The 27,852-nt window shown below is 42.8% G+C and overlaps 1 protein-coding gene across 1 annotated transcript; it reads right to left on the reverse strand.

The window, feature by feature from the left end:
- On the reverse strand, positions 1–25,952 carry ntn1b (netrin 1b). The gene is made up of 4 exons (XM_071203913.1): positions 25,838–25,952; positions 24,440–25,475; positions 4,122–4,303; positions 1–144 (listed from the first exon to the last, which is right to left on the reverse strand). The coding sequence occupies exons 2-4, from the start codon at positions 25,452–25,454 to the stop codon at positions 1–3; spliced, it is 1,341 nt and encodes a 446-aa protein (XP_071060014.1). The 5' UTR covers positions 25,455–25,475; positions 25,838–25,952.
- Positions 25,953–27,852: the final 1,900 nt, after the last annotated feature.

The following is a 27,852-nucleotide window of genomic DNA, read 5'->3' on the forward strand; positions in this document are numbered from 1 at the left end:
TCAGTCAGGAGAGAAAGTCTGCAGCTTCCTCTCCCTCTGACGGCCCAGAAGAGAGACCACAAGCATTCGTCCTTCCCGCTTCTGGCTGTTCGCTCCTGCTCTCTGGGAGCTGTAGAGACGTAGGGGACTTCCCCCCTCGTTCTCCTGTGTCCGATATCGCGTTAAACAGAAGATTCAGACATTTGACATGCATTGCTTACTTCCACATGCCTTTTCTCCTCCTTATCTCTTTCATAACTTTATATGTAATACATGTTAACGGCGTCAATAACCACTTTAATGATACGAATGGGCGGTAGTCCCGGATGTCGCCATGAAGGATTTTCAGAATAAAAGCTTGGTATTGAGAACTTCCGTTTTTTTCCAGAATAAAATAGCATTTAAACTGACTGTATGTTTAAGGTACATTATGCCATAAAATATTGATTTTAATTTCTAACATAACACAGCGCAGGTTCACAGTTTCATCTCACTGCTCTGAGGTCCCTCTTTCCCCAGGGAACCGGACACAGAGCGCTTTCTCCGACTCGCTATCAGGAGAAACTCTCACTCACTACCTGTGTGAATAAACCACTTAGCTCATAGACACCAGTGGAAGAAGACGTACTTATATCCTTAAATTAAGTTAGTAGAAATACTTAAGTCTGAAACACTCCATTGCAAGTGTGAAATAAATGTAGTGAAGAGTACAATATGTATCTCTCAATAAGTAGAGGCAAGAAGAAATGACTGGGCGCGTTTATGTGTCTGTTAAAATTATTCTGTTTGTATACCTACACATATATTTTAATTGATTGACTTGTTGTAGTTTGTCAGTGTGTAGTCAACTATCTACAATACTGGGTATATAAGGAGTACAAATTAATAGAGTTTTTATATGTTAAAGATAACTCGCTACGGTGTGTGTGTTGAAGGAATCTAGTGGAATAAAAAGTGCAATATTATCCTTCAAAATGTAGCGGAGTAGAAGTAGCATGACAAAATGCCGGGAGGAGGCCCCTTATGTGGACCCCACTGTCCACCACTGACACACACACACACACACACACACACACACACACACACACACACACACACACACACACACACACACACACACACACACACACACATTCAAATGCATGCACGCTACAAGCCGAGGTTAAACGACCCTCCCAGGTTTTCCTATTTTTGATGTTTGTAAATGTGTAAACTTTTTTTAAATACTGGGTATAAAAGGAGTGAAAATGTAAGTGGAGTAAAAAGTGTAATATTATCCTTCAAAATGTAACGGAGTAGAAGAATCAAATAGCATGACTTTTATCCAATTCCAGTGAGCAATAAGAGTCTGCTTCACCTGGTGACTGTTTTCACCATTTTAGGAGTGTTTTTTGTTTTAATAAAATGCTGGGAGGAGGCCCCTTATGTGGACCCCACTGACACACACACACACACACACACACTCAAATGCATGCACGCTACACTGCCAGGTTCTCCTGTGAGCAGAGAAGGGAGGACACGTGTGATGAACGGTCTCGCTCCCTTCAGCAGAGGAGGGCAGAGACCTTCTCCTCTTCCACCTGTCCGCTGTGTGCAGGAGTCGTGATCCTTCTGCTCCACAGTAGCGGCGCCTCAGACTGCTGAGGAATCAAGGAGGGAGAGGAAGTCTTTCCTCCCTGTGGCCTACATACTGATCCACCCTTCAGTAACGAGAACTGAAAGCGTCCACACCAACACCTGCTCCATAACATGTGCAATATTATTAATAATGGTCTATAATAACGTGCAATGACGTATCTGCCACCACGTCTTTTGCACTACTAAATACCAAATTCTGTTACTTTAATGGTGTGACCGCCTATGTTTCCTGTAGATATCTAATTGTTCTTCAGTTTTATTATCATGCTGCTGTTTATTGTATTTTTGTGACTTTGGCAACAATGTCCTTCAGGATAAACACACAATGTACAACAATATATTTTATCTTTAAATCTTACGTTTTCTTTTTGTATTCCACATTTGCTTCCTTCTTATTCCATTTCTATGTAAATACTGTTATATTTTACTCTATTTTTAATATTTTTCTAGTTCTCTATCTGTTTTTAATTCTTGTTTTACTTTTATGTACGCACCACAACACCAAGTCAAATTCCTCGTACGTGTAAACCTACCTGGTGATAAGCCTGTTTCTGATTATGTAACCATGGTAACTGCGTCACTGTGGACTGACGGCTTCGGGCCTTGTACTATTGCACATGTGGTTTTATTTTGAAGAGTGTTTCCCTTTCCCCGTGTCTGTTACACCTGATTGTGTTCACCTGGTGCCCTGTGTTGTCCCCCCTCCCCCCACCTGTGTCTAATGGCTGATTAGTGTGAGGGTATAGGCTCTGTTTCCCTGTCTGTGTGGGCAGCTAGTGGGTGTGAGTAGGGTGACCAGACAGATGTCCCGCTTTGCAGCCGACTGCACAGCATTTTCACAATATGGTCTAGTAGCTGCGGCCGCGGCCAGTACACGGCGGTACACGATGGTACACGACACGCCTACCTGACAAGACACTACGGTGGCTGAGAGGCACCACCGTTAAAAGCGAATTGACGAGATTTACATCATACAGCCCATGTAGTATAAACATTGATTTTAATTTCTTACAGTAGGAGAGGTTTTGGGGTTTAGGAGGGAGGAAGGAAGATTAGGATTAGGTAAAAAGGTAGGGAGTGGTTAGGGTTAGGATGGGGGGAAGTGTTAGATTGAAGGGAGGGAAGAGAACTGCTACCCGGGAACGTTCATACTGGGTAGTTTATTCAGTTTAAAAAAATGTATCCAACGAGTTAGAGACCACAAAGGAAGTGTAGTACCGCCGTTTGGCCACAAGACTCCGGCGCACTCCTGGGGGCTTGTTTCAACCTCCACTGTCCGCGGCCGCAGCTACACCCTTCTCAGCCACCGTAGTGTCGTGTACCGCCGTGTACTGGCCGCGGCCGCAGCTAGACCCTTCTCCATTTTCCTGACTTTTGGTGCGTCCCGCAAATTGAAACGATGTCCCGCATATTTCATTTTGATTGGCTAAAACTTGTTTCTAAAATCAGATTCATCCAATGGCTGTTGAGAAAGCAGGGAAGGCTATCATCACGGGGCTGTGTTTGCTGTCAATCAAACTGTAACACACGGCGGGTGCTGGTCAAGTGTTAACCAATGAGAGTAACTCACTCACACACACCCGCCCCCCTTACTGCATTTTGACTTCACTTTCTGCTCTGTTGTATGGAAACCCATTTCCGCCACTTGAACAAAATAAAATCCCCATGATAAGTCATATAGCCTATATTGCAGCTAAACTACAACAATGCAGTTCATAGCTTTGACATTACCTGTTATGAATATAATATATATAATATATATGCCTATAGTTGTGTGGTAACGTTCACGGGTTAGAGTTAGAGCAACTCACAGCAGCAGTATGCCTACACTATTGTCATTAGTGGCGTGAACGTTACCACAAAACTATAGGCATATATATTATAGTTCATAACAGGTAATGTCAAAGCTATGAACTGCATTGTTGTAGTTTAGCTGCAATATAGGCTATATGTAACATCTAACATTTACAAAAGTCACCTGTAATAGTTACCTTATTTAGGACTAGATGCCGTTTGCATGGTGGAGAGCAGCAAGGTGAGGAAGGGACCTTTGAAGACAGCGCCACTGCAGCGCATGCGCACTTCTTATCTCATAATTATGACTTTTCATGGGGATTTTATTTTTTTCAAGTGGCGGAAATGGGCTTCCATAGTATGGCTATATATTTGTTACGGTTTTTTTCCCGGGGGGGGAGGTGCTGTTGAGAGGGTGTCCCGCATTGTCCCTCACAACCATACTCCTTGTCCCACATGTGGTCTGTTGGGATCTGGTGAGACCCTGGTGGCCGTGCTCACGTGAACAGCAGATTGAGGCTATATGTTTATGATGTAGTAAATGCCCACACCGGGTTGTATTTTGGACGTTCTGCCTCCTTGCTTGGTCGGGCCGCTCAACGGTCAGCTTCACAGATTCTGATTCTGATCCTTAAAACAGCGCTCGGCTGCTCGCAGACTGGAAGAGTTAAAGAAGAAGGATTAATCCCTGTCTGAGTTCAATCACAGACACAGTGTGCAGCGGCGGGATGAATCCCCAGGTTCCTCTTTCTTTGAGCACACGAGGAAACGCTGGGATATTTATTGTCGTGGAAGCCAATGAGTTCCTCCTCTCCGCCATCCATCCCGCTGCAGATCCCCCCCTCAAATCCAATAAGTGGTTCCTCATTCCCGCTCGGAGAGGGATTGGTCACTGGGGTGAGAGAGATGGAGGCCGAGCAGGGAGCATGAAGGCATCCATCGCAGGAGTTATAAGAAAGAAGAATGAATATGAAGCGGGCAGCAACAACTCCATTTCCTCTGACAGCCAGGCTGCATGTGTTACAGAGTTCTGCAGATACGTGGCTCTTCATTTCAGAGCTGGGAAGGAGTGGAGTACAAATACTTTGTTACTGTACATAAGTACATTTGTCTGGTATCAGTACTTTACTCCACTACTTATTTTTCTGACGACTTTTTACTTTCTACTTCTTACATGTTGAACCCAAATACCTGTACTTTCTACTTCTCTCATGTTGAACTCAAATACCTGTACTTTCTACTTCTTACATGTTGAACTCAAATACCTGTACTTTCTACTTCTTACATGTTGAACTCAAATACCTGTACTTTCTACTTCTTACATGTTGAACACAAATACCTGTACTTTCTACTTCTCACATGTTGAACTCAAATACCTGTACTTTCTACTTCTCACATGTTGAACCCAAATACCTGTACTTTCTACTTCTCACATGTTGAACTCAAATACCTGTACTTTCTACTTCTCACATGTTGAACTCAAATACCTGTACTTTCTACTTCTTACATGTTGAACTCAAATACCTGTACTTTCTACTTCTCACATGTTGAACTCAAATACCTGTACTTTCTACTTCTTACATGTTGAACTCAAATACCTGTACTTTCTACTTCTTACATGTTGAACTCAAATACCTGTACTTTCTACTTCTCACATGTTGAACTCAAATACCTGTACTTTCTACTTCTTACATGTTGAACTCAAATACCTGTACTTTCTACTTCTTACATGTTGAACTCAAATACCTGTACTTTCTACTTCTCACATGTTGAACTCAAATACCTGTACTTTCTACTTCTCTCATGTTGAACTCAAATACCTGTACTTTCTACTTCTTACATGTTGAACTCAAATACCTGTACTTTCTACTTCTTACATGTTGAACCCAAATACCTGTACTTTCTACTTCTCACATGTTGAACTCAAATACCTGTACTTTCTACTTCTCTCATGTTGAACCCAAATACCTGTACTTTCTACTTCTCTCATGTTGAACTCAAATACCTGTACTTTCTACTTCTCTCATGTTGAACCCAAATACCTGTACTTTCTACTTCTCACATGTTGAACTCAAATACCTGTACTTTCTACTTCTCTCATGTTGAACCCAAATACCTGTACTTTCTACTTCTCTCATGTTGAACTCAAATACCTGTACTTTCTACTTCTCTCATGTTGAACTCAAATACCTGTACTTTCTACTTCTCTCATGTTGAACTCAAATACCTGTACTTTCTACTTCTCACATGTTGAACTCAAATACCTGTACTTTCTACTTCTCTCATTTCCCAAACAGCTGGTTCCTTTAGTCTGAATGTGTGTTGGTGCGTGGTCATTATTCTTTAGAGTCACTGCGTGCCTATTGGTTGGAACACGATCCGTGTATCCATCACTTCCTGGTCTTCTCTAAAGAAGAGGGACCAATGGAAACGTCATGTTGCCGTTGTTCACTATTTTATTGCAGGTTTTAGTGCACTATTTAATGTATTTTTCTTTATGTTCTTAACATTTTTATTCTAAATGCATCTGTCATGAAACCCTCTGGGATTACTAAAGTATTCAGATTTAAAAAAAAGACCCCCAATAAAAGAAGGAAAGCAGATTTTATTTTGAGCTGTGCACTTCTTTCACGGCGTTGCATAAATTGTATAATAACATGTATTTGTGTTATTTACTTTATTAGAATGTGTAAAAAAAAATCATGTTTGTTTGAATATTTTGTTTTAATTTATTTTATTTTACTGTATTTTTTTATTCAAAACCGGAGTCTCCGTCACAAAACCCACTTTCCCACAGGGATAAATAAAGTATTCAGATTGTGTATCCCTCGAACTGTAGAGAGCCCCCGCAGACTAACTGTAAATGTCATTCTAATTAAGTATCACGATGTTATTCAACTTGAATTAATCCGGTTGTCACTTTGTGTCTTTGTCTTGCAGTAAAAAGCCCCCGTGTCCCCAGCACAGCGGGGGGCCGGATTCCCTCCAGAGAGGATTCCTTCATGCTTTTTTCTAGTCAGGGGGTGATTCGGGTAACAAGTGGAAGTGTGTGGTGCTGTGAAGTCATGTGACCGTGCTGTAGTTCCTTTATAGCCTCCTTTAGCTTAGCGGTGGTGACGTGAAGTCATGTGACCGTGCTGTAGTTCCTTTATAGCCCAACATTAGCTACCTTTAGCTTAGCGGTGGTGACGTGAAGTCATGTGACCGTGCTGTAGTTCCTTTATAGCCCAACATTAGCCGCCTTTAGCTTAGCGGTGGTGACGTGAAGTCATGTGACCGTGCTGTAGTTCCTTTATAGCCCAACATTAGCCACCTTTAGCTTAGCGGTGGAGACGTGAAGTCATGTGACCGTGCTGTAGTTCCTTTATAGCCCAACATTAGCCTCCTTTAGCTTAGCGGTGGTGACGTGAAGTCAGGTGACCGTGCTGTAGTTCCTTTATAGCCCAACATTAGCCACCTTTAGCTTAGCGGTGGTGACGTGAAGTCATGTGACCGTGCTGTAGTTCCTTTATAGCCCAACATTAGCCGCCTTTAGCTTAGCGGTGGTGACGTGAAGTCATGTGACCGTGCTGTAGTTCCTTTATAGCCCAACATTAGCCGCCTTTAGCTTAGCGGTGGTGATGTGAAGTCATGTGACCGTGCTGTAGTTCCTTTATAGCCCAACATTAGCCTCCTTTAGCTTAGCGGTGGTGACGTGAAGTCATGTGACCGTGCTGTAGTTCCTTTATAGCCCAACATTAGCCTCCTTTAGCTTAGCGGTGGTGATGTGAAGTCATGTGACCGTGCTGTAGTTCCTTTATAGCCCAACATTAGCTTTTTACTTTTACATGAACAGTTTCTTATTTTCAAAATGTTTTAGCCTTAAACCTCACTAGTTTAACACTCTTTTTTTACATTTTGGTAAAATATGCCTTGTGGAAAGTTCGCCACTTTAGCTTCTAAAAGTTTGGCGTGTGTCGTAGTGGTCTAGTGCGTTGGTGTTCGGATCAGGGGACAGGTTCAAACCCCACTGCAGTCAGCATGTCGTTGTGTCCCTGAGACACTTCACCCCAAAGTGCTTCTGTGGTGATTGTCCACAGTATTGAGAATGTAAGTCGCTAACAAGTGACATGTAATGTGTTAATGTTGTATCTGTTCCTATCTGAATAGTGCAGCCTATTCCCAGTATTGACACATCACTGCTAGAGTGTGAATAAAGACACAATAAGTCACACACAACACTGTTGGAAAAATACTGAATGTCCTCTTCCACCATGAGAGTAGCATGCTAACAAAGGTATCCCAACTGTAGCTGTGTGCATGACAGGATGTGAGATGACCCAGAAGAGCATCAGGACTGTTTGAGGCAGATGATAGCTATGTGATGAACATGATGACTCAGCCTCTATGGAGAGAGACATCAAGCATGCTCATTTCTGACGTGGAGCTAATCTGAAGTAAACATTGAATACTGCTTTCTGTTCCTCCATCTTGTGACTGTGTGACTCCCTCTCTTGATATCAGCGTGTGAAGGACACTGCTCAGGAACTAGTCTCTGTATGTGATGACTCCTTCCCTTCTGGAGAGGATCCCAGACACATGGATCCTGAGGCTGAAGCTCAAGCCGGAGACGAGTGAGAGTTAACATTTTTAAGTATTCAGAAAAAGTGAGAATTTTTAGATTTTTAGAAAAAGTGAGAATTTTGAGAAAAACGCAGAATTTTTTGATTTTGAGAAAAAGCCAACATTTTTAGAAACAACTCAGTATTTTGTACATGACAACCGGTACCCCTCCATCTTGTGACTGTGTAACTCCCTCTCTTGGATATCAGCATGTGAAGGACACTGCTCAGGAACTAGTCTCTGTATGTGATGACTCCTTCCCTTCTGGAGAGGATCACAGACACATGGATCCTGAGGCTGAAGCTCAAGCCGGTGACCAGTGACATTTGTCTAACAACACACACACAATGTGTCCCAAAGTCAGTGTGTGGCTCAACAAATTAGATAGAAAAATTGTCTTTGAGCCAATTGTTAACCTCAATAATCTGTTTTTCTAGGGTAATGACACTGAGGAAGTGTGTGGTGCTGTCGGGTGGCAGCGCAGCGGGTGGGGGGGGGGTCGGGTGTCTGAAGCCGAGCTGTGAAGCGTGTCCCTCCTCTGGCACATTAATCATTCCCAGCATGCCTGCTGCAGCGCCTCAAAGGGGCTCGACGTGCCGCTCCTGGTGGTCCTGATGCCACCCGGCAGGCAGTGTGTGGACAGGCGGGGGGGCACAAAGAGAGCAACCTCCACACAGACGCTCCAACATGAGCATCTTCTTCATGTTGGACCAGAGAGCAGAGAGGCCCGTCAACAAACTCAAATAAACAACAAAGACAGGAGAAGATCCTGCAGTGATGTTGTCTTGTGTGCTCAAAACACATGACATGACATATTGTTTTAGACTGACCCTGAAGGCAGCATCCCCCTGGTCCAATCGGGTTTCTCCACGTTATTTTGGATTATTGCGGAAAATAATCTCTGTGTCAAACAAATGTTTATGATACTTACACGTTTAGTTCAGCAGGATAATCTCCACATATTAACACCACTTTATGATGTCTGAAGTAAAAAGCTAATGTTGGCTATGAAGGAACTACAGCACGGTCACATGACTTCACGTCACCACCGCTAAGCTAAAGGCGGCTAATGTTGGGCTATAAAGGAACTACAGCACGGTCCCATGCTGTAGTTCCTTTATAGCCTGACGTTAGCTTTTTACTTTAACATGGACAGTTTCTTATTGTTCAAATGTTTAAGCCTTAAACCCCTCACTAGTTTAAGCCTCTTCGTTTACATTTTGGCAAATATGCCTTGTGGAAACTTGGCCGCTTTAGCTAATAAAAGTTTGCATCTGTTCATATCTGAATAGTGCAGCCTAGTGCCTACTGCATGAATAAGGACACAATAAGTCCCACAACACACACACAATGTGTCCTACAGTGCGTCTCGAATATCTTTCAGCCAAATGTTAAACTCAAAAATCTGCACGTGCAGAATAAAGCCACTGTATTCGGCGTCTGTTCCACACAGATCACCATTATTCCCTGCCATGATATCCAACACCCCATGTGTGAACATTAAATCACAGCTCACACACACCTCCAAACTGCCGTCCACAGCATAGCAGAACCAGACTTCTCCTAAAGGCCCTAAAAGTGAGACCTCTCTGGCTCAAACCATCACATGTCTGTGTTGAATTATGAGCTCAACAAAACAAAATCTGCAAAACATGCAACTTTTACCCAGAGGACACGGGATCGTAGTACTACACGGATAGTTTTCTTTTTGTTAATCCCCCAAATACAGTTCTTTGTTTTACGGCCTGGTTGTGTACAGAGAAACCTCTTGCTAAATCACGTAGGATTATGTCGCAAGAAAAGACCGGAGGCGACAGAGGATTAAGACGATTTCAGAAGTATTGTTCTCCGTTTGTAATCGTGACAGAGTGAAGTATATTTGGATGTGAGGGCAGGGTCAGGATGTCAAGCCTTAACTCGACTTTTACAAGAATAACTTAAACATCTTCTAGGGCAATGTTTCTCAAACTTTCTCATACCAAGGACCACTTAACTCCACAAATATCCAAAATCACATCGTTTTTCTAGAACAGATTACAAATCGCCTGAATACGGTACAAACAAGTGGCAATATGTGTGATGAAGGTGTTGCGCAGGGCTATATCATGCAACCGGAAGTGAAACTTAAGCTCGCTCCATTGCGGAGATATTCCCGCGGGAGTGCGGAAAACTTAAATGTATTTATTTATTTCAAATGTGAAATGTTACCAATATACTCATGGACCCCTAGGGGGCGCTCACGGACTGTTCTAAGGTATTAATCATGAAAAGGAGCTCCTGTCTTTTTTAAAGCCGGCTTTTCCACTCCCACAATCACCTTGTAGAACATTTTAAAGGAATGCAGGGAGTTTGTTTGTAGAAATGTGGATTTGTTTATAATTTGGAGTCAATTCTCAGTTGTTGGTCAATCACAAAACACTGCAGAAATAAAATATCTGTCCATAGAAAGCACATCAGGGTTAGTGGTAGTTTCTTGGCTAAAAGGTTACTAAAATGTCCATTAGACGTTTTACTGACACGGATTGTGTCTGATTTGAAGAATATTTAGAAACCAACATATCTTTGCTCAATCCCTTTGATTGACAACAGTTTCCTCACACACGGAAAGAACTGAAACGTTGACTTTAATTAAAATATCATGTCAAGAGATTTCATATAACTATATTAGCAATACTATTAAAGCTGGGGTAGGTAGGTTTGAGAAACCGGCTCGAGATACACTTGTTGTTGTATTCCATGGAATGCTCTTAACATCCCGATAGCAATGAATATCTGAAGTGCTGAAATCCATAAAGAAATATCCTCAGTGGAAGCCGTGGCGCTGTAAAAAGCTCGACCAATCATCTGAGCCGGCTAAAGTAACTGGATGGCCTACCTGCCTGTCAGCCTTCCATCGGGGCACACACTCACCTCGTGCCCTCATTGGTCATGTGCGCGTCGTGTGTGTTGGGGGAGGGGCTCTGAGAGGAAGGGGCAGATTTGTTCCGGTTGTGTATTTTCAAATTCTAGCGCACTCGAGCCGGTTTCTCCAACATTACCTACCTACCTTTAAGTTTAAAGAAAAAATATTAGGTTCAACTTAAAAGTATTGCTTTCAACTAACCAAGTTATGTGAAACTAGATGACACAATACATTTAATTAAAGTCAACGGTTCAGTTTCCACAGTGCCGTTTCCTCACCGTTGCTGTTTTCGTTCAGTCACAGAGATTATTTGAGCCCACACAAAATGTGTCATATCGGCACCACTCCATATCTGATTGAAACTGATTGGTTTTATACATTTCTGCTTCAGGGTCACTCCCGTCTCCAATTACTTTCTCTGAACTCTACTGGTCAGACCCTTTGGATTTCCCTCCCCAGAGCCCCGGGCTCCACTCAACCTTTTATGAAAGTCTCCTAACCTGCAAAACACCTGTTTCCTATCCACCACTCCAGCCTCTGTCTTTGTCTTCATCACATATTTGACGCTTTATACGAATTGTTTCTACTTCCATGTAATATTGATTGTCGTGGCTTCCTTCCTTGTTTTTCTTAAAGCCACTCGACGCCTTAAACAGACATTTTTAACTACTTTTCCTCCTTTTGTACAACAGTTTGAAGAGTTGCTTGGCCGCCGATGGTTTAGATCAGGGGTGTCAAACTCAAGGCCCGGGGGCCACATTCGGCCCGCGACTTCATTTTATGTGGCCCCACAAGAGCTCTGAAAGAATATAATATGTTTATTATACGGTTACAGAAGCACGTTGCCCATAAACTACATGTCCCACAATGCATCTCAAATATGACTTTTTCTCAGAATTTGACTTTTTTTCTTCAAAATATGCATTTTTTCATAGAATTCCTTTTTCTCAGAATTAGATTTTTATTTCAAAATGTCATTTCTATTTATTTTTTCTCCAGAATGTGGCTTTTCTTTTTAAATCATTTGGGACATACGCACTGAAAAGACTTGCAATTATTTGCCCTAGACTTCTGCTTTCAGACGTAGTTAATGATGAAGTTATTACCCTATCCGATGATAATCCAATGCAAAGGCAATGATGTAATATAATACATTATTTTATATATATGATATATTTATATATGTATTTTTATATAGTCTTAAAGTTACAACCGGCCCTTTGAGTGCAACCATAATGCCGATGTGGCCCGCGGTGAAATTGAGTTTGACCCCCCTGGTTTAGATGATATTACCTCAATAATCTGTGATGCATGCAACAAAGAAAAGAGGCCTTTACAATAGTCAAAACTCAAATAAAATATCAAACAACTTGGGTATTCTTTCTTTCTCGATAAGGCTTATATAACTTGATAACTTAAAGGGTAATTGAACGGTTACAAACTGTTTCTCGATGGCATCTTGCTGCACGTCTCTTTAGAGGAGGCGCCCTGGGAATTGTAGTCTTTTATACTCTGGTTGACTACAGACGTCACAATTAGGTGGCCTTTCTTATAAAATAAATAAATGCTGGCTCGAACACTGATGTTTCCCAATATGCCGTGTTGTGTTCAGGTCTGTTTTAACCGTTTGCACAACCGGTTGTAATGTTGTTAAAGTTTTTATGGACCGCGGGGGAAATCCCTGTTCCCCTGGGATCTCTAATGAGGATCAAAACAAACAACAACAAGAGCACAATAACATGTATCTGTTGTCTTGTTTGTGTTGGTAGCTCTTACGCGTGTTGTTGTCCTGCATGATCAGGAATGCAGGGCGTTTTTTCCTGCATTCTCAACTTCCACTTTATTGTCTGCGACTGACTGTCAATGGTGAGATACAGGTAATGGATCATTGGACGACATAGTCGGCTAAATGTATAAATGATTACAATATGCAAATTAAGGTAATGTATGAGTTTAGTTTTATTTTGGCTGCATTATCGTATCCCTCGTTGATGTTTACTACTGTCAGTGAACGTATGTTGAGCATGCTTCAACTCACCCCTAAAAGAGGCATTTCCCTCCCACAACACATCAGAGACTGCACTGACCCCCCCACTTTCAAAAACACTGACCAAAACACACCTCTTCAGACTGGCTTTTAATCTGTGAATTATGCTGTATTGCTGTTCTAATAACTTGTCATGTCAATGTCAATCATGTTTTATCACCACTGTAAAGCGTCTTTGAGCACCTGGAAAAGCGCTTTGAAATGCAATGTATTATTATTATTATTTCTCTTTTTTTTCTACCAAAGGTCAGAGTCGGAGGTGGTAAAGAAGACTCCATGCCTTTCATGGGTATTCACAGTAACCTAAGTGTCCCCTACCCACTATCCAGCGGCGGCGTCAGAGTATTTGTGTTGGGTAATCTATGGTAGGGCTAACCCATACAGCGGTGGGCTCAAGTCAGTGTTTGCAATGTAATCACATACCCGCCCCCCTTGAGAGTGAAACGCCACGCGTGAGGTTTAGATTATTTCCCTGGCTCAATCCAAATTGAACTGTGAAATAAAAAGGCACATTTGTCTTGTAGTAAATAAAAAGGGCGACCTGGAGCCAATCCTGCAACTTCCCCACAGTTGAAAGAGTTACATGCTGAAAGCCCAACCCCTGCAGGGGGGATTTTTTGAAATACTAACATAAAACACACATTCTGGTACTCTCTTGAGAAGACAAATAAATACATCTATTACTACACGACATATTTAAACAAATGAATGCCATTTTAGTTTTGTGTTACTTTGTTCTGAAAGCTGAACCTGCTGCTCCTCACAGAGGGAAGAGGAAGAGGCTGTGAATTACTTTACATTGTGGATAGCCGCCATTGTTCTGTGTGTCAAAATGAAAGACAGCCCACACACCTATCAATCATCAAACCGTGGCGTCTGATTTCATTCATCAGTAATGTTGTATCCATGGATGTGTAAAGAGAAGTTCTACTGCAAAATGATTCTCCGTCGGGACTTCCTGCAACAACACCACGTCGTTATCTTGATTCTGATTGGCCAGAAGACATCATCAAAGATGTTCTATTGAGAAGACGATCACTACGTGACAAACGTTTTCAAAACCGTTTCTAGTCTTCGGAATCTTTACTGAAATCAATCTGACTAACTGCTGTCTGTGCTTTGTTGAGCTGACTTTAACATAATTGTTCATGGTGGGGCTGAGGTGGGGCTAAGCCGGTTCTTGGTATGGCTGTAGCCCTCCCAGCCAGCCATACCCTGGAGTCGCGCTGCCACTATTGCATGTTTCAGCTATTCCTTGCGACACAATACTTTTGCAAACGCAGCCTGTTTTCATTGTCGTTCTGTTTGATGCATTAAGTTAATTCAGTTACAAATTGACTCCATCAAAACAGAAGGAAGCCAAACAAAAACAACCGCAGAAATCACCCAATCATCTGGCTATTGTTTGTGTCACTAACTTCATGTGTAAAGCAATCCTCAAACCTTCAAGTCTGTCTCAGATTACAAATGGAGTGTCCCGCGGCGGTGGCACACAATGACGGGCCAGAGAAGAAGAACCGGAATACCAGAGGACGAAGGAGAAGAAGAATATCTGACATCGTGCTTTACAGGAATTCTTCTCTCCGCCACATGGAGCTGAGATGAGAGCCAGATGGTCCCAGCCGAGGAAAGGCTCTGAACCTGGTGCATGCTACAATGTGTATTAAAGGCCCCCATTATACTGTTCTTCATCCATACATCACGATCATTGCAGCATTACCCATAATCCCCTCTGTTTCAGCCCTGTTTCCAAAGTGCTGATTCTCTGTCTGTTACTTTAGATGAACACAAGGAGCCCCTCCCCACGAGACATGAAGAAGAGGGGACACATGTTGATGTAGAAGAGACATGGAGAAGAGGGGACACATGTTGATGTAGAAGAGACATGAAGAAGAGGGGACACATGTTGATGTAGAAGAGACATGGAGAAGAGGGGACACATGTTGATGTAGAAGAGACATGGAGAAGAGGGGACACATGTTGATGTAGAAGAGACATGAAGAAGAGGGGACACATGTTGATGTAGAAGAGACATGGAGAAGAGGGGACACATGTTGATGTAGAAGAGACATGAAGAAGAGGGGACACATGTTGATGTAGAAGAGACGTGAAGAAGAGGGGACACATGTTGATGTAGAAGAGACATGAAGAAGAGGGGACACATGTTGATGTAGAAGAGACATGAAGAAGAGGGGACACATGTTGATGTAGAGGAGACATGAAGAAGAGGGGACACATGTTGATGTAGAAGAGACATGGAGAAGAGGGGACACATATTGATGTAGAAGAGACATGGAGAAGAGGGGACACATGTTGATGTAGAAGAGACATGAAGAAGAGGGGACACATGTTGATGTAGAAGAGACATGGAGAAGAGGGGACACATGTTGATGTAGAAGAGACATGAAGAAGAGGGGACACGTGTTGATGTAGAAGAGACATGAAGAAGAGGGGACACATGTTGATGTAGAAGAGACATGAAGAAGAGAGGACACATGTTGATGTAGAAGAGACATGAAGAAGAGGGGACACATGTTGATGTAGAAGAGACATGAAGAAGAGGGGACACATGTTGATGTAGAAGAGACATGAAGAAGAGAGGACACATGTTGATGTAGAAGAGACATGAAGAAGAGGGGACACATGTTGATGTAGAAGAGACATGAAGAAGAGAGGACACATGTTGATGTAGAAGAGACATGAAGAAGAGGGGACACATGTTGATGTAGAAGAGACATGGAGAAGAGGGGACACATGTTGATGTAGAAGAGACATGAAGAAGAGGGGACACGTGTTGATGTAGAAGAGACATGAAGAAGAGGGGACACATGTTGATGTAGAAGAGACATGAAGAAGAGGAGACACATGTTGATGTAGAAGAGACATGAAGAAGAGGGGACACATGTTGATGAAGAAGAGACATGAAGAAGAGGGGACACATGTTGATGTAGAAGAGACATGGAGAAGAGGGGACACATGTTGATGTAGAAGAGACATGAAGAAGAGGGGACACATGTTGATGTAGAAGAGACATGGAGAAGAGGGGACACATGTTGATGTAGAGGAGACACGAAGAAGAGGGGACACATGTTGATGTAGAGGAGACATGAAGAAGAGGGGACACATGTTGATGTAGAAGAGACATGAAGAAGAGGGGACACATGTTGATGTAGAAGAGACATGAAGAAGAGGGGACACATGTTGATGTAGAAGAGACATGAAGAAGAGGGGACACATGTTGATGTAGAAGAGACATGGAGAAGAGGGGACAGATGTTGATGTAGAAGAGACATGGAGAAGAGGGGACACATGTTGATGTAGAAGAGACATGAGGAAGAGGGGACACATGTTGATGTAGAAGAGACATGAAGAAGAGGGGACACATGTTGATGTAGAAGAGACATGGAGAAGAGGGGACACATGTTGATGTAGAAGAGACATGAAGAAGAGGGGACAGATGTTGATGTAGAAGAGACATGGAGAAGAGGGGACACATGTTGATGTAGAAGAGACATGAGGAAGAGGGGACACATGTTGATGTAGAAGAGACATGAAGAAGAGGGGACACATGTTGATGTAGAAGAGACATGAAGAAGAGGGGACACATGTTGATGTAGAAGAGAAATGAAGAAGAGGGGACACATGTTGATGTAGAAGAGACATGAAGAAGAGGGGACACATGTTGACGTAGAAGAGACATGAGGAAGAGGGGACACATGTTGATGAAGAAGAGACATGAAGAAGAGGGGACACATGTTGATGTAGAAGAGACATGGAGAAGAGGGGACACATGTTGATGTAGAAGAGACATGGAGAAGAGGGGACACATGTTGATGTAGAAGAGACATGGAGAAGAGGGGACACATGTTGATGTAGAAGAGACATGAAGAAGAGGGGACACGTGTTGATGTAGAAGAGACGTGAAGAAGAGGGGACACATGTTGATGTAGAAGAGACATGGAGAAGAGGGGACACGTGTTGATGTAGAAGAGACGTGAAGAAGAGGGGACACATGCTGATGTAGAAGAGACATGGAGAAGAGGGGACACATGTTGATGTAGAAGAGACATGAGAAGAGGGGACACATGCTGATGTAGAAGAGACATGGAGAAGAGGGGACACATGTTGATGTAGAAGAGACATGAAGAAGAGGGGACACATGTTGATGTAGAAGAGACATGAAGAAGAGGGGACACGTGTTGATGTAGAAGAGACGTGAAGAAGAGGGGACACATGCTGATGTAGAAGAGACATGAAGAAGAGGGGACACATGCTGATGTAGAAGAGACATGAAGAAGAGGGGACACATGCTGATGTAGAAGAGACATGGAGAAGAGGGGACACATGTTGATGTAGAAGAGACATGGAGAAGTGGATTTTTAGCTCATGCTTCATCCTAAGTCTCATGAGAACTGAGAAAGTAATTTTTACAAAAGCCTCCGGACAATCTGATAAACAAAGCCAAAAAAAATTACCGAAACACAACCTCTTTGGCATTTGAGTGAATACTCGAGTACTTAAGTCCAATTTTGAGGTATTGGTACTTAACCTGAGTATTTCCATTCGAGTCGACCACACTTCAGAACCCAGTATCGTACTTTTCGCCCCACTACATTTACCTGACAGCTTTTCACACATTCAGATTGTTCGGGGAAACTAAATCTAAATCCACTAATAAATAAACATTGATATTTAAATATAGGTTAAGTTATCCAGCTGCAGGATATGGAGTCGTTAAAAGGAGCTCAACGTTCACCAGCTGTGATGAACGCATTATTAATCATATTCCAATTATTAATATATATGATTCTGAAATGCACAGCTGGAAACACGACTGAGTGAATCTCCAGACGACATCCAACAGAACCTCACACGCTGACAAAACACTGCAAAATGAAACGTGACAAAAGCTACCATTTTCAACTTGGGGGGGGGGGGGGGGGGGGGGGGGAATATGAAGCAGCTGTGTGCACATAATTCCTGCCTTTACATTGGTCAAACATTATCGTGCATTAATACACCGCTTAGTTCAACACTTGATTCTGATTGGTCGATTCTGACATTCCAGAGGTTGTTAGTTCTTAATTTTTAACTTAATTAAAAGACTGTTGCTAAGGAGAACGGACCGTTGCTAAGGGGGATCCAGAAGAAGACAAACACTAAAGGGAACAGCTAAAGAAAATGTGGAACAGACCTTTTTTTCATAGTGGAAGCAATACGATTACAATTATTTTGTAATCAATATCTTTGAGTGAAGTATTTAGTAATAATTGATAATATGCAAAATAACAAATAACCAGACGGAATACCGTTATGAAAAACGGTAAAAAACATTAAAATACTCGATTACAGAGGCAGGTTAACGCCCCTATGTTATACCTTTATACGTTTATGGTCACATGTGTAAGTCCTGCAGTGTAGTTCCAGTAATCCAAAATTCGGCTCACAGATAGCAAATAAGCTCGACTCGGACAAAATACGTCTCAGGATAGTTTTTTTTTTTTACTTATACAAAAAGGTATCAAATACAAACACATATTCTCTCAGGTCAAAAAACTATGTTGCTCGGTGCTTCCTTCTCCTTCTCACACACCAATCACCAGCAGCTGACGTCGGCTATAACGTCTCGTAATCACGAACAGCTGCGGTTAATTTCACACGGCTGGTTCCAATAAATTATATACTAGCACTAACAACAAATGATAATAATATTCAAATATACATTTTAACATATGGCTCCTACACTGCAGAATGTGAAGCTGCTGCTGCCAACACACATACATGGCTGTTGACAACATGGATGTAGAGTCATGGGAAACCCACTCTGCCTTCCTCAAGTGAAAGCAACTTCTCTCCACTCATCTCTCCTTCCTACAACGGATCTGAATCATCCGAGGAGGAATCCAGACCGATTATCAACACCATAATGCTATAGGGTCTTCTTCTTCCATGCTTTAGGTGTCTGACATCCTTATGGTCTCTAGTAGCAACAGCCTCTCGAAGTAAGGCAAGGCTATTTATACGGCACATTTCAACACAAGGCAATTCAAAGTGCTTTACAAAAACGAAAGACATTAATAGCATTTAAGAAACATATTATGAAATGATATCTAGAAATATTAAAAGCAATGATACATGAATCACAGTAGCCATGGTACCTTTTAGTTTTCGCCTAAACTATTCCTCTTTTTTATTTTTAAATGCAGATAGTTAAGTTTACCTTGTCTTTCGAGGACTTTTTTGGCATCCTCCGTGAACCACGGTCTTGAAACCAAAACGGATCACGTAGGGGACTTTAACCCCAATAATGACTTTAACTACCTTTGGCAACCTACAAGGCAATTCAAAGTGCTTTACAAAAATGAAAGAAATTAAGAAAATGGCATTAAAAAGCAAAGATAATAAAAGTCACAGTGCAGTTTAAGATATGAATAGTTCAATTAAAAGCAGCGACAAAAAGAAAAGTCTTCTTGCTGGATTTGAAAGCAATCAGAGTTGCAGCGGACCTGCAGGTTTCTGGGAGTTTGTTCCAGATACTTGGAGCATAATAACTGAACGCTGCTTCTCCATGTTTAGTTCTGACTCTGGGGACAGAAAGCTGACCAGTCCCTGAAGACCTGAGAGATCTGGATGGTTCATAGTTTAGCAGGAGGTCAGAAATGTATTTTGGGCCTAAACCATTCAGTGCTTTATAAACCAGCAGCAGTATTTAGAAATCTATTCTTTGACACACAGGAAGCCAGTGTAAAGACTTCAGAACAGGAGTGATGTGATCCACTTTCTTAGTGTTAGTGAGGACTCGAGCAGCGGCGTTCTGAATCAGCTGCAGCTTCCTAATAGATGTTGTAGTGAGACCTGTGAAGACACCATTACAGTCGTCCAGTCTACTGAAGATAAAGGCATGGACAAGTTTTTCCAGATCCTGCTGTGACATTAGTCTTTTAATCCTAGATATATTCTTTAGGTGATAGTAGGCTGATTTAGTAACTGTTTTAATGTGACTGTTGAAACTCAGGTCAGAGTCCACGACTACACCTAGATGTCTGGCTTTATCTGTTGGTTTGAACATTGCAGGCTGAAGCTCAGCGCTAACTTTTACACGTTCTGCCTTGGCTCCAAAAACCATTACCTCAGTTTTATCTTTGTTTAATTGGAGAAAGTTCTGACACATCCAGTCATTGATTTGTTCAATGCACTTACTCAGTGTTTGAATTGGAGAATAGTCTCCTGGTGAAATTGTTACGTAAATCTGCATAGCTATGGTAACTTATTTGATTGTTTTTCATTATCCGAGCCAGTGGTAGCATGTAGACGTTAAAGAGAAGAGGCCCCAAGATGGAGCCTTGAGGAACCCCACATGTCATATCTGTCAACTCAAATGTGTATTTACCTATAGAAACAAAGTTGTTTCTATCCTTTAAGTAGGATTCAAACCAATTTAGAACTGTTTCCGAAAGTCCCGCCCAGTTTTCCAGTCGGTCTAGTAATATGCTGTGGTCAACAGTGTCAAACGCAGCACTGAGATCTAATAATACTAACACTGAAGTGCTGCCACTGTCTGTGTTTAAGTGGATGTCGTTAAAGACCTTTACAAGAGCAGTCTCAGTGCTGTGGTTTGGACGAAAGCCTGACTGGAACACATCCAAACAACTATTTAAATGCAAGAAATTACTGAACTGTTGAAAAACAACTTTTTCAATGATTTTACCTAGAAATGGGAGGTTTGATATGGGCCTGTAATTGTCATTACTGAAGCATCTAGATTATTCTTTTTTAAGAGCGGTTTAATGACTGCAGTTTTCAGGGCCTGTGGAAAAATACCTGAGTGAAGAGATTTGTTTACTATGTGAAGTAGTTCTGAGGCCATGCAACGAAAAACATCTTTGAAAAATCCTGTTGGAATAATATCAAGGCAGCAGGAGGAGGACTTCAGAAGTTGAATAATGTCCTCCAGGCTTTTATCATTAATCTGATGGAATTGTGTCATGGTGTCTGAATTGATGTTAAGTGGACACAGAGACAGCACATTTGCTGTTCCTGATGCAGAGGCACTGACTGCTCGTCTGATGTTCTGAATGTTGTCAGTGAAGAAGGCAAAATCATTGCACGCCCTGGTGGATAGAAATTCAGAGGCTACTGACACTGGGGGTTAGTTACTCTGTCGACGGTAGCAACCAAGGCACGTGCGTTGTTTTTGGTAATGATATCAGAGAAGAACGATTGTCGTGCGTTTTTCAATTCCAAATTATAAAGGCCAAGTCTCTCTTTATAGATTTCAAAGTGAACCTGGAGATTTGTTTTTCGCCACCTACGTTCAGCTTTTCGACATTCTCTTTTTTCTGCTCTCACGGTCATGGCCTCTTTCTTGCCAGACACTTCCTTTACCTTAGTTGGAGCAATGGCATCTTTAACATTTTTTATTTTTTAATTAAAATGATCTACTAGCTCATCTACTGAGGTGTTAGCAGTGTGGAAGAAAAATTCTGAGTACACATTTCCCTAGTGTTTTCAGTTAAATATCGCTTTGTGGTTACCTCTTTTTGAACACTTGTGTGAACAGAAATAGAGCTCTCAAAGAAAACACAGGAATGGTCAGAGAGTGCAACATCAGTCACCACAACCTTAGAGATATTCAGACCCTTTGAGATAATTAAGTCCAGAGTGTGCCCCTTATTGTGCGTGGGCTCCGTCACATGCTGAGTCAGTCCATAGCTATCAAGAACACAGAACAGTTCTTTAGCCCCTCTGTCCTGGGGGTTGTCAACATGGATGTTAAAATCACCAACAATGACTAGACGGTCAAAGTCAATACACACTACAGACAGCAGTTCAGTAAAGTCATCACAAAGCTTGCACAGTATTTGGGTGGCCTATAGATATTTAGGAACAGAGCTCGAGAGGAGCGTTTCAGCTGAAGGGCCACATATTCAAAAGAATCAAAGTTCCCATACGATGTCTTCCTGCATTGAAGGGAATCATTGAACAGAACAGCAACTCCACCCCCTCTCTTATGCATTCTTTCCTGACTCATAAACTAAAGTTGGGAGGGGTTGATTCGATAAGAACAGCTGCACTGCTATTTTGTTCAATCCAAGTTTCCGTTAAAACATAAAATCGAGATTGTGCTCAGTGATAAAATCATTGATTAAAAATGTTTTCCTGCCAGAGACCTGACATTTAATAAAGCTAGTTTAAGTTCGTTAAACACGCTATCAGTCAGGTTTTTTGTGACAAGCTGTGGCTGACATGGAATTAGATAAACTGTATCTAAGATGATTCGCCGCTCTTAATCTATCACCTATCAACACAGATATCGGCAAAGCTCCCGGCAGGCGGGCCCCGGCACGTCCTGGAGAGAGTGCCATACGCCCTTGAGCCTGGACCGAGCAGATATCAGTCAGTGTTTGCTGTGTACACACACATCCTTATCAGGCTTCGGTGACCGCGGATGGTGTCTTGAAGGTTGTTTTGTTGTCACTTTGAGTCACTCGTTCGACACTTTGTGGTCATTTTGCATCTCCTCTGTCGTCCATGTGTGGCTTCTTTTGTCAGTATGCATCACTTCTTAATCAGTGAATTCTATATGCAGTGTTGTTCTCTAATTTTGTGACACTTTTGGTCGTCTTGTTATTAAAGGCCAGGCCACCATTATTGTATCTGAAGTACTAGCCTCTAAAAGTATAGTTTTTAGTCGTTTTGAGTCACGCTTTCACTCTCTTTCCCCTTCTGGTCACTTTGTAGTCATTTTGCATTTTCTTCACCATTTTGTTTCTATTTGAGGTCATTTTTCATCTCTGTGTCGTCAGTTTATGGCTATTTTTATTTTGCGTCACTTTGCACTCTTTCGCCTATCCATGCGGGTTTGTGTTGTCATTTTGCATCTTCTTCATCATCTAGTGTCTATTCTTTGTCATGTTGCGTCCTTTTGTAATCGATTACAGCCTCTCTGTAGTGTCTTGGTCATCATGGTCACTTTCTATAGACGTCTCGCGTCAGGCTCCCTCTATTATTTCCTCTTTGGAAGACATGCTTTGTCTTTTCTGCGTTCGATTTATCTGATGACACCCTCCGACAAAAAGCAGCATGGTGAAAGGGTGAGGGGGGGGGGGGGGGGGCAGGGGTCTCGCACTGACACCGAGATGGATGCCACGTGCTTTTGTTTTAGTGAAATCCACCGAGGTGCTGGCTCTGCAGAGGCAGAAGTCGGAGGCCAAGGGGAACAGCTTGTTCACTTGTTCCGTCTGGATAAGCAAACCATGGCACTGTCAGGACTCCAGGGGCTGTTGATATAACCCCCCCATGCTGGGTTGAAAATCAGCATCACAGCAAATGCACTACTGCTACAATAAAAAAGTCACATCAGGCTTCACATGACCTCCTTCTTTGTCCTCCTCTCTCCGGCTCCACGGCATAGTTTATACACTACGTGCCAAACATGTCAATAAAAGCGCCGTAATCTGCCATGCAATCTGCAGCAGCACCTGCTTACGGACACACAACACGCCCCTGCAGTCTATCTCCGCAGCAGCAATGTTTCCTTCCCATTTAAAAAAGAAAGCTCCACCACTACAGGCGGAAACCCCGCGGGTCAAAGCGCAATTACGCATTCGGACAGGCGCACTGTGTTGGTGGAAATGACTTCCGGCGCTTTCTTTTCTTCCGGGTGTTGATACAAATCAGCAGGCGATGTGTTACTGAACAATACATGGAGGGTGGATTGTGAAACACACTTTGATTTGATCTTGGCATAAAGGAAATAATACTTTACATGTTTGATTGAGACATTTCTTTAATTAGGCAATTAAATGGTGTGTATTTAAGATTGTTAAAAAGGAGGATGCTTGACAGATATATGATCAATTCTCTGACAAAATAGAGAAGGTGGGTTTAATAATTAATTTGAATATGTGTAATGTGTTCAGGCCTGCAGTATATTGAATTAGCATGGCCCTTTTGCAATGTACTCGATTTAGAGCATTTTAAATAATACCTAGAGAGGTTGTTTTTCGAAATACAATTATGATCAATTTGATTAGATTGAAATGTTAAAATAAATATATCTTTTAAATATCAAGAAATTACTTTTTACTATTCAGGCCGTGGGGTTTCAGATGGAGGCCTTATTTTCTCTCTTTGCCTCAACAAGGATTTATTAGCCACAGACAAATTAATAAAACCCTAATTCGAGTTTATATCACCTCCTAATAATCCGTGTTTACAGCACAGACATGTCTGTAGAAGAAAATCAAGTTTTAAGCGACCCAATGTCATCCCCAGTGAGAAATAATTACTACAAAATTCACATTTTCGAGCAACACTTGTGCGTAATTGTCGTGCGTAATGGCAGGGAAATGATTGTGCGTAATTACAACGAGTTTTTTTTACATGGATCAGAAAATATATAAACAATCAAAAGCAGATTTCAGAGCTGAAATAAACCCACAGTAAAGGACAACAAAAAGAAGCAGATTCCTTACCGACACACTCGTTGGCTTCACGGGCCGTGGCGCGTTGCCAGGGCCGGTCGTAGTGGAAGGGTTTGCACCTGTCGCACTCCGGGCCCGCGGTGTGATGCTTGCACTCACACACCAGGTTCCCCTCGCGGTCTTTCACGCATTTCGACGCGTGCCCGTTGCACTTGCACCTGCCCCCGACCTGCAGGTCAGACACCGCGTAAAAGTAGGAGTCTCTCGCCAGCTCCGAGTCGTCCTCGTTCTCGTCTCCAAACGTGTGCAGCCGGCTGAAGACCACCTTGATGTCGGTGGCCGTCACCCAGTCCTGCAGCACGGGGGAATTGTCGAAGTCGTGCGCAGAGGGTCTCCCGTCCAGGGTGCTGAAGGCGATGAGCCCCCCCGTCAGAGGGTGCATGTCGGTGTGGGAGTCCGTGCAGATGGCCTCCTGCTCGTTCTGCTTGGTGATCGCGGCTTTATTCTGCCGGTTGTACATCTTCTTGCACTGAGTGGAGTAATACTGGAACGGCACCCAGGACTTCCCGTAGTCCATGGACTTGTAGATGGCCATGGACTCGGGTCTGGGTGAGCAGAACTGCAGGCTCACATAGGTCACCTCGAACTTCTTCCCCAGGGATAACGTGAGCGTGAGATTCTGCGGGAACTGCACGTAGTTCTCGGACTGCCAGCACGTGAGGTTGTGCGGGTTGTTGAGGTCCGTTAGGTACGCGGGAGGGTGAGACTTCTTGGGGTCTCCGGCGTCGCAGGTGTGACAGTCCCGAGTCCTCTCCTCCTCCTTCTCGGTCACCACGCAGTACCTGGCGGCCGGGGTCCCGCAGGTGCTGGACACGCGCACGTCCTTTCCAAACGCGGAGTTCACGAAGTCCGGGATGCACCTCCGAGGGTTCCCGTTCTCGTCGTAGCACGGATCCGGGGGGGACGACTGGGCCGCGAACATGCTGAGCCCGTACCCTCCAGAGACCCCCTCTGTGAGCGAGCCCACCGTCACCAAGGTGAGCCAAACCTCCAACACGCGTTGCATTGTAATCCGTGCACCCACGCGCTGAAATGGAGACACATGGACAGAATTAGGAAGTACTTTTAATAGCATTCTGATGATGTGATAAGGATGTGATAATAAAACATGTACAACATTTTCCTTCGCGGCAAAGAAACCCACCTCCAAAGAAAACCGGTCAGCCTCAAAGTGATAGAATTTGGAGACCAACCTATTTCGTTTTACGCACCAAACAATCCTGCTCTAGTTTATAAAAAATCAGAGTTAACAGATCTGAATTACTTACAATAACAACTGATCTGAAATGGACGCAAATCGTGTAAAAAATATTCCTACGAGGCACAGAAACCCACCTCCAAATAAAACCGATCAGCCTCAAAGTGAACTCCTAGAATCTGGAGACCAACCTGTCCCGTGTTACGCACCAAACACTCCTGCTTTAGTCCTTTCCCCCTCTTCTTTGAGATCCCTAAATATAAATGAGATATGGCAGGAGCCCAGCTGCTGTCCTCTCACTCTCACCTCTGCCCACCTCTATCTCCCTCTGTCCCATTCCCTCTCTGTTATAACAGGAGAAAGGGGTCCGCTCCCTCTCAGAGGAGTGGGAGACTGTTCTCTGCGAAGAGAAAGAAAGCAGTGCCATCTTGTGGTGGATTATTGACACTGCATGTTCCAAAAAGCCGTTTTCTAATATTTTCTCAAATAGGTTAATTAAGACTTTCCTAGCTTCCGGTAGGGGTATTGCTGTTGTGTGTTTGATTAATAAAAACAATTATTCGGAAAAACAAGATGCATTATGGGTAAATAATATATAATCATCCGGCTGTCCCGGTCGCCATTGAGTCGAGCTCATTCTTGGTAGCACAGCCAATCACGTTCACGTCTGCTACCAAGATTCTACCAAGAATTGAGAGCTCTGGCCAATCAGCGCCTGAATTGCTACCAAGAATTGTTCCCGCTGCAACCAAGAATTGACCAATCAGCGTCTACGTAGGCGGGCTATACTCTGCGGACGCCGCGAGCGAGAGATTCACTTTTCCCCAACACCACGAAAGTAAGTACATCATCCTTTACCTCACCTGTAAACAATGAAAGTTCGGAGGGGACAGTGAAGGGAAGTTACAATGCAGTTAACACCACCTTATATTATGAAAGACTTGTACTTGAGTAGGCAGGCCTGTTTCCACTATAATTGAGAGGAAATGATTAAATAGTTAGTATGAAGGTCGAGTTTTTCATACAACATACATTTATACATTTTTCGATTGATTGATTACATTTAAATGCATACTATGCATTTGTACTTGTTTTTATTCATCTTTAATTTGTATTGTATGTAGTCATCAATTTTTATTTGAATCAATATGTCATCTTTTACAGCTTGTTTATTAAATATTTATTATAAATTCAATATTTCTCAGTTTTTTTTAAATATGACTATTTTCTTATTCTCTAGATGGAACCACGCTTTCATCTGGCACTTCATGCACAGATTTGCTGTGGGTTGCAGCACAGACTCCCACCAGCTGTATGCCACTTTTATGAGTCGCCTCACTGTATTTTCATGTGGGACCTGAAGGCCGCGAAGGATGCAAAGCGTGCAGAGCTAGAAGCTGGAGGGAGACATCCATCCGAGGCTGATGTGCTTCACTCTGCAGCAGAAGTGAGCTAGCTCTGCATTGCCGGAGAATCACCCGCGGCACAGAGGAGACCCAGGCTCAGATTCAGGCTCATCCAGGCCTTTGATGGAGATGCTGGTCGGGACTCTCTGGGAGCGCCACTCATCAAGTCGGCCCGGTGGAAGCATGTGGCCTGCATCCAGGATCCTCCAGGTGAGCAGCTAGATTCATCACCATTGGATTGGAATACATAACAGCTGTGTTTTTATCCATACAAATGTTGAAATGATCTGAAATAAAAACATGATACATTTCAAAATGTACTTTACAGGTACTCTGGCAAGTGACACCTTTTTCCAGGCCTATCTTCTGGAGGGACTGGCACGCTGGAATGAGGACCGGCTGTGGCAGCAACCAGGGACGAGCAGCAGCATCCACACGGCTCCAATCACCTCCTTCGCCATGCGGTGAATACTCAGAGGAGGTTCCAGGCAAGAAGAGCATCCCTTATGTTGGGCCACGAAAATACACTAGTAGATATTTGATTTGCTTGTAGTATACGTAGTATATGTAGTCTACCATTTTATCACGTGCATTATGTTTTCTGATTGATATGCAAATAACATCATCTAAATACCAAGAGTAATTAGATTAAGTCATTTATATTTAAAATGATATTATATATATGATGGTGTCTGTGGCCCCTCCTCCCTCCTCCACCAGCACCCTGTCCTCGCTGTCTGTGGCCCCTCCTCCATCCCCCTCCAGCACCCTGTCCTCCCTGTCTGTGGCCCCTCCTCCAG

This window comes from Pseudochaenichthys georgianus, chromosome 8, assembly GCF_902827115.2.
Source record: "Pseudochaenichthys georgianus chromosome 8, fPseGeo1.2, whole genome shotgun sequence".
NCBI classification, from domain to species: domain Eukaryota; kingdom Metazoa; phylum Chordata; class Actinopteri; order Perciformes; family Channichthyidae; genus Pseudochaenichthys; species Pseudochaenichthys georgianus.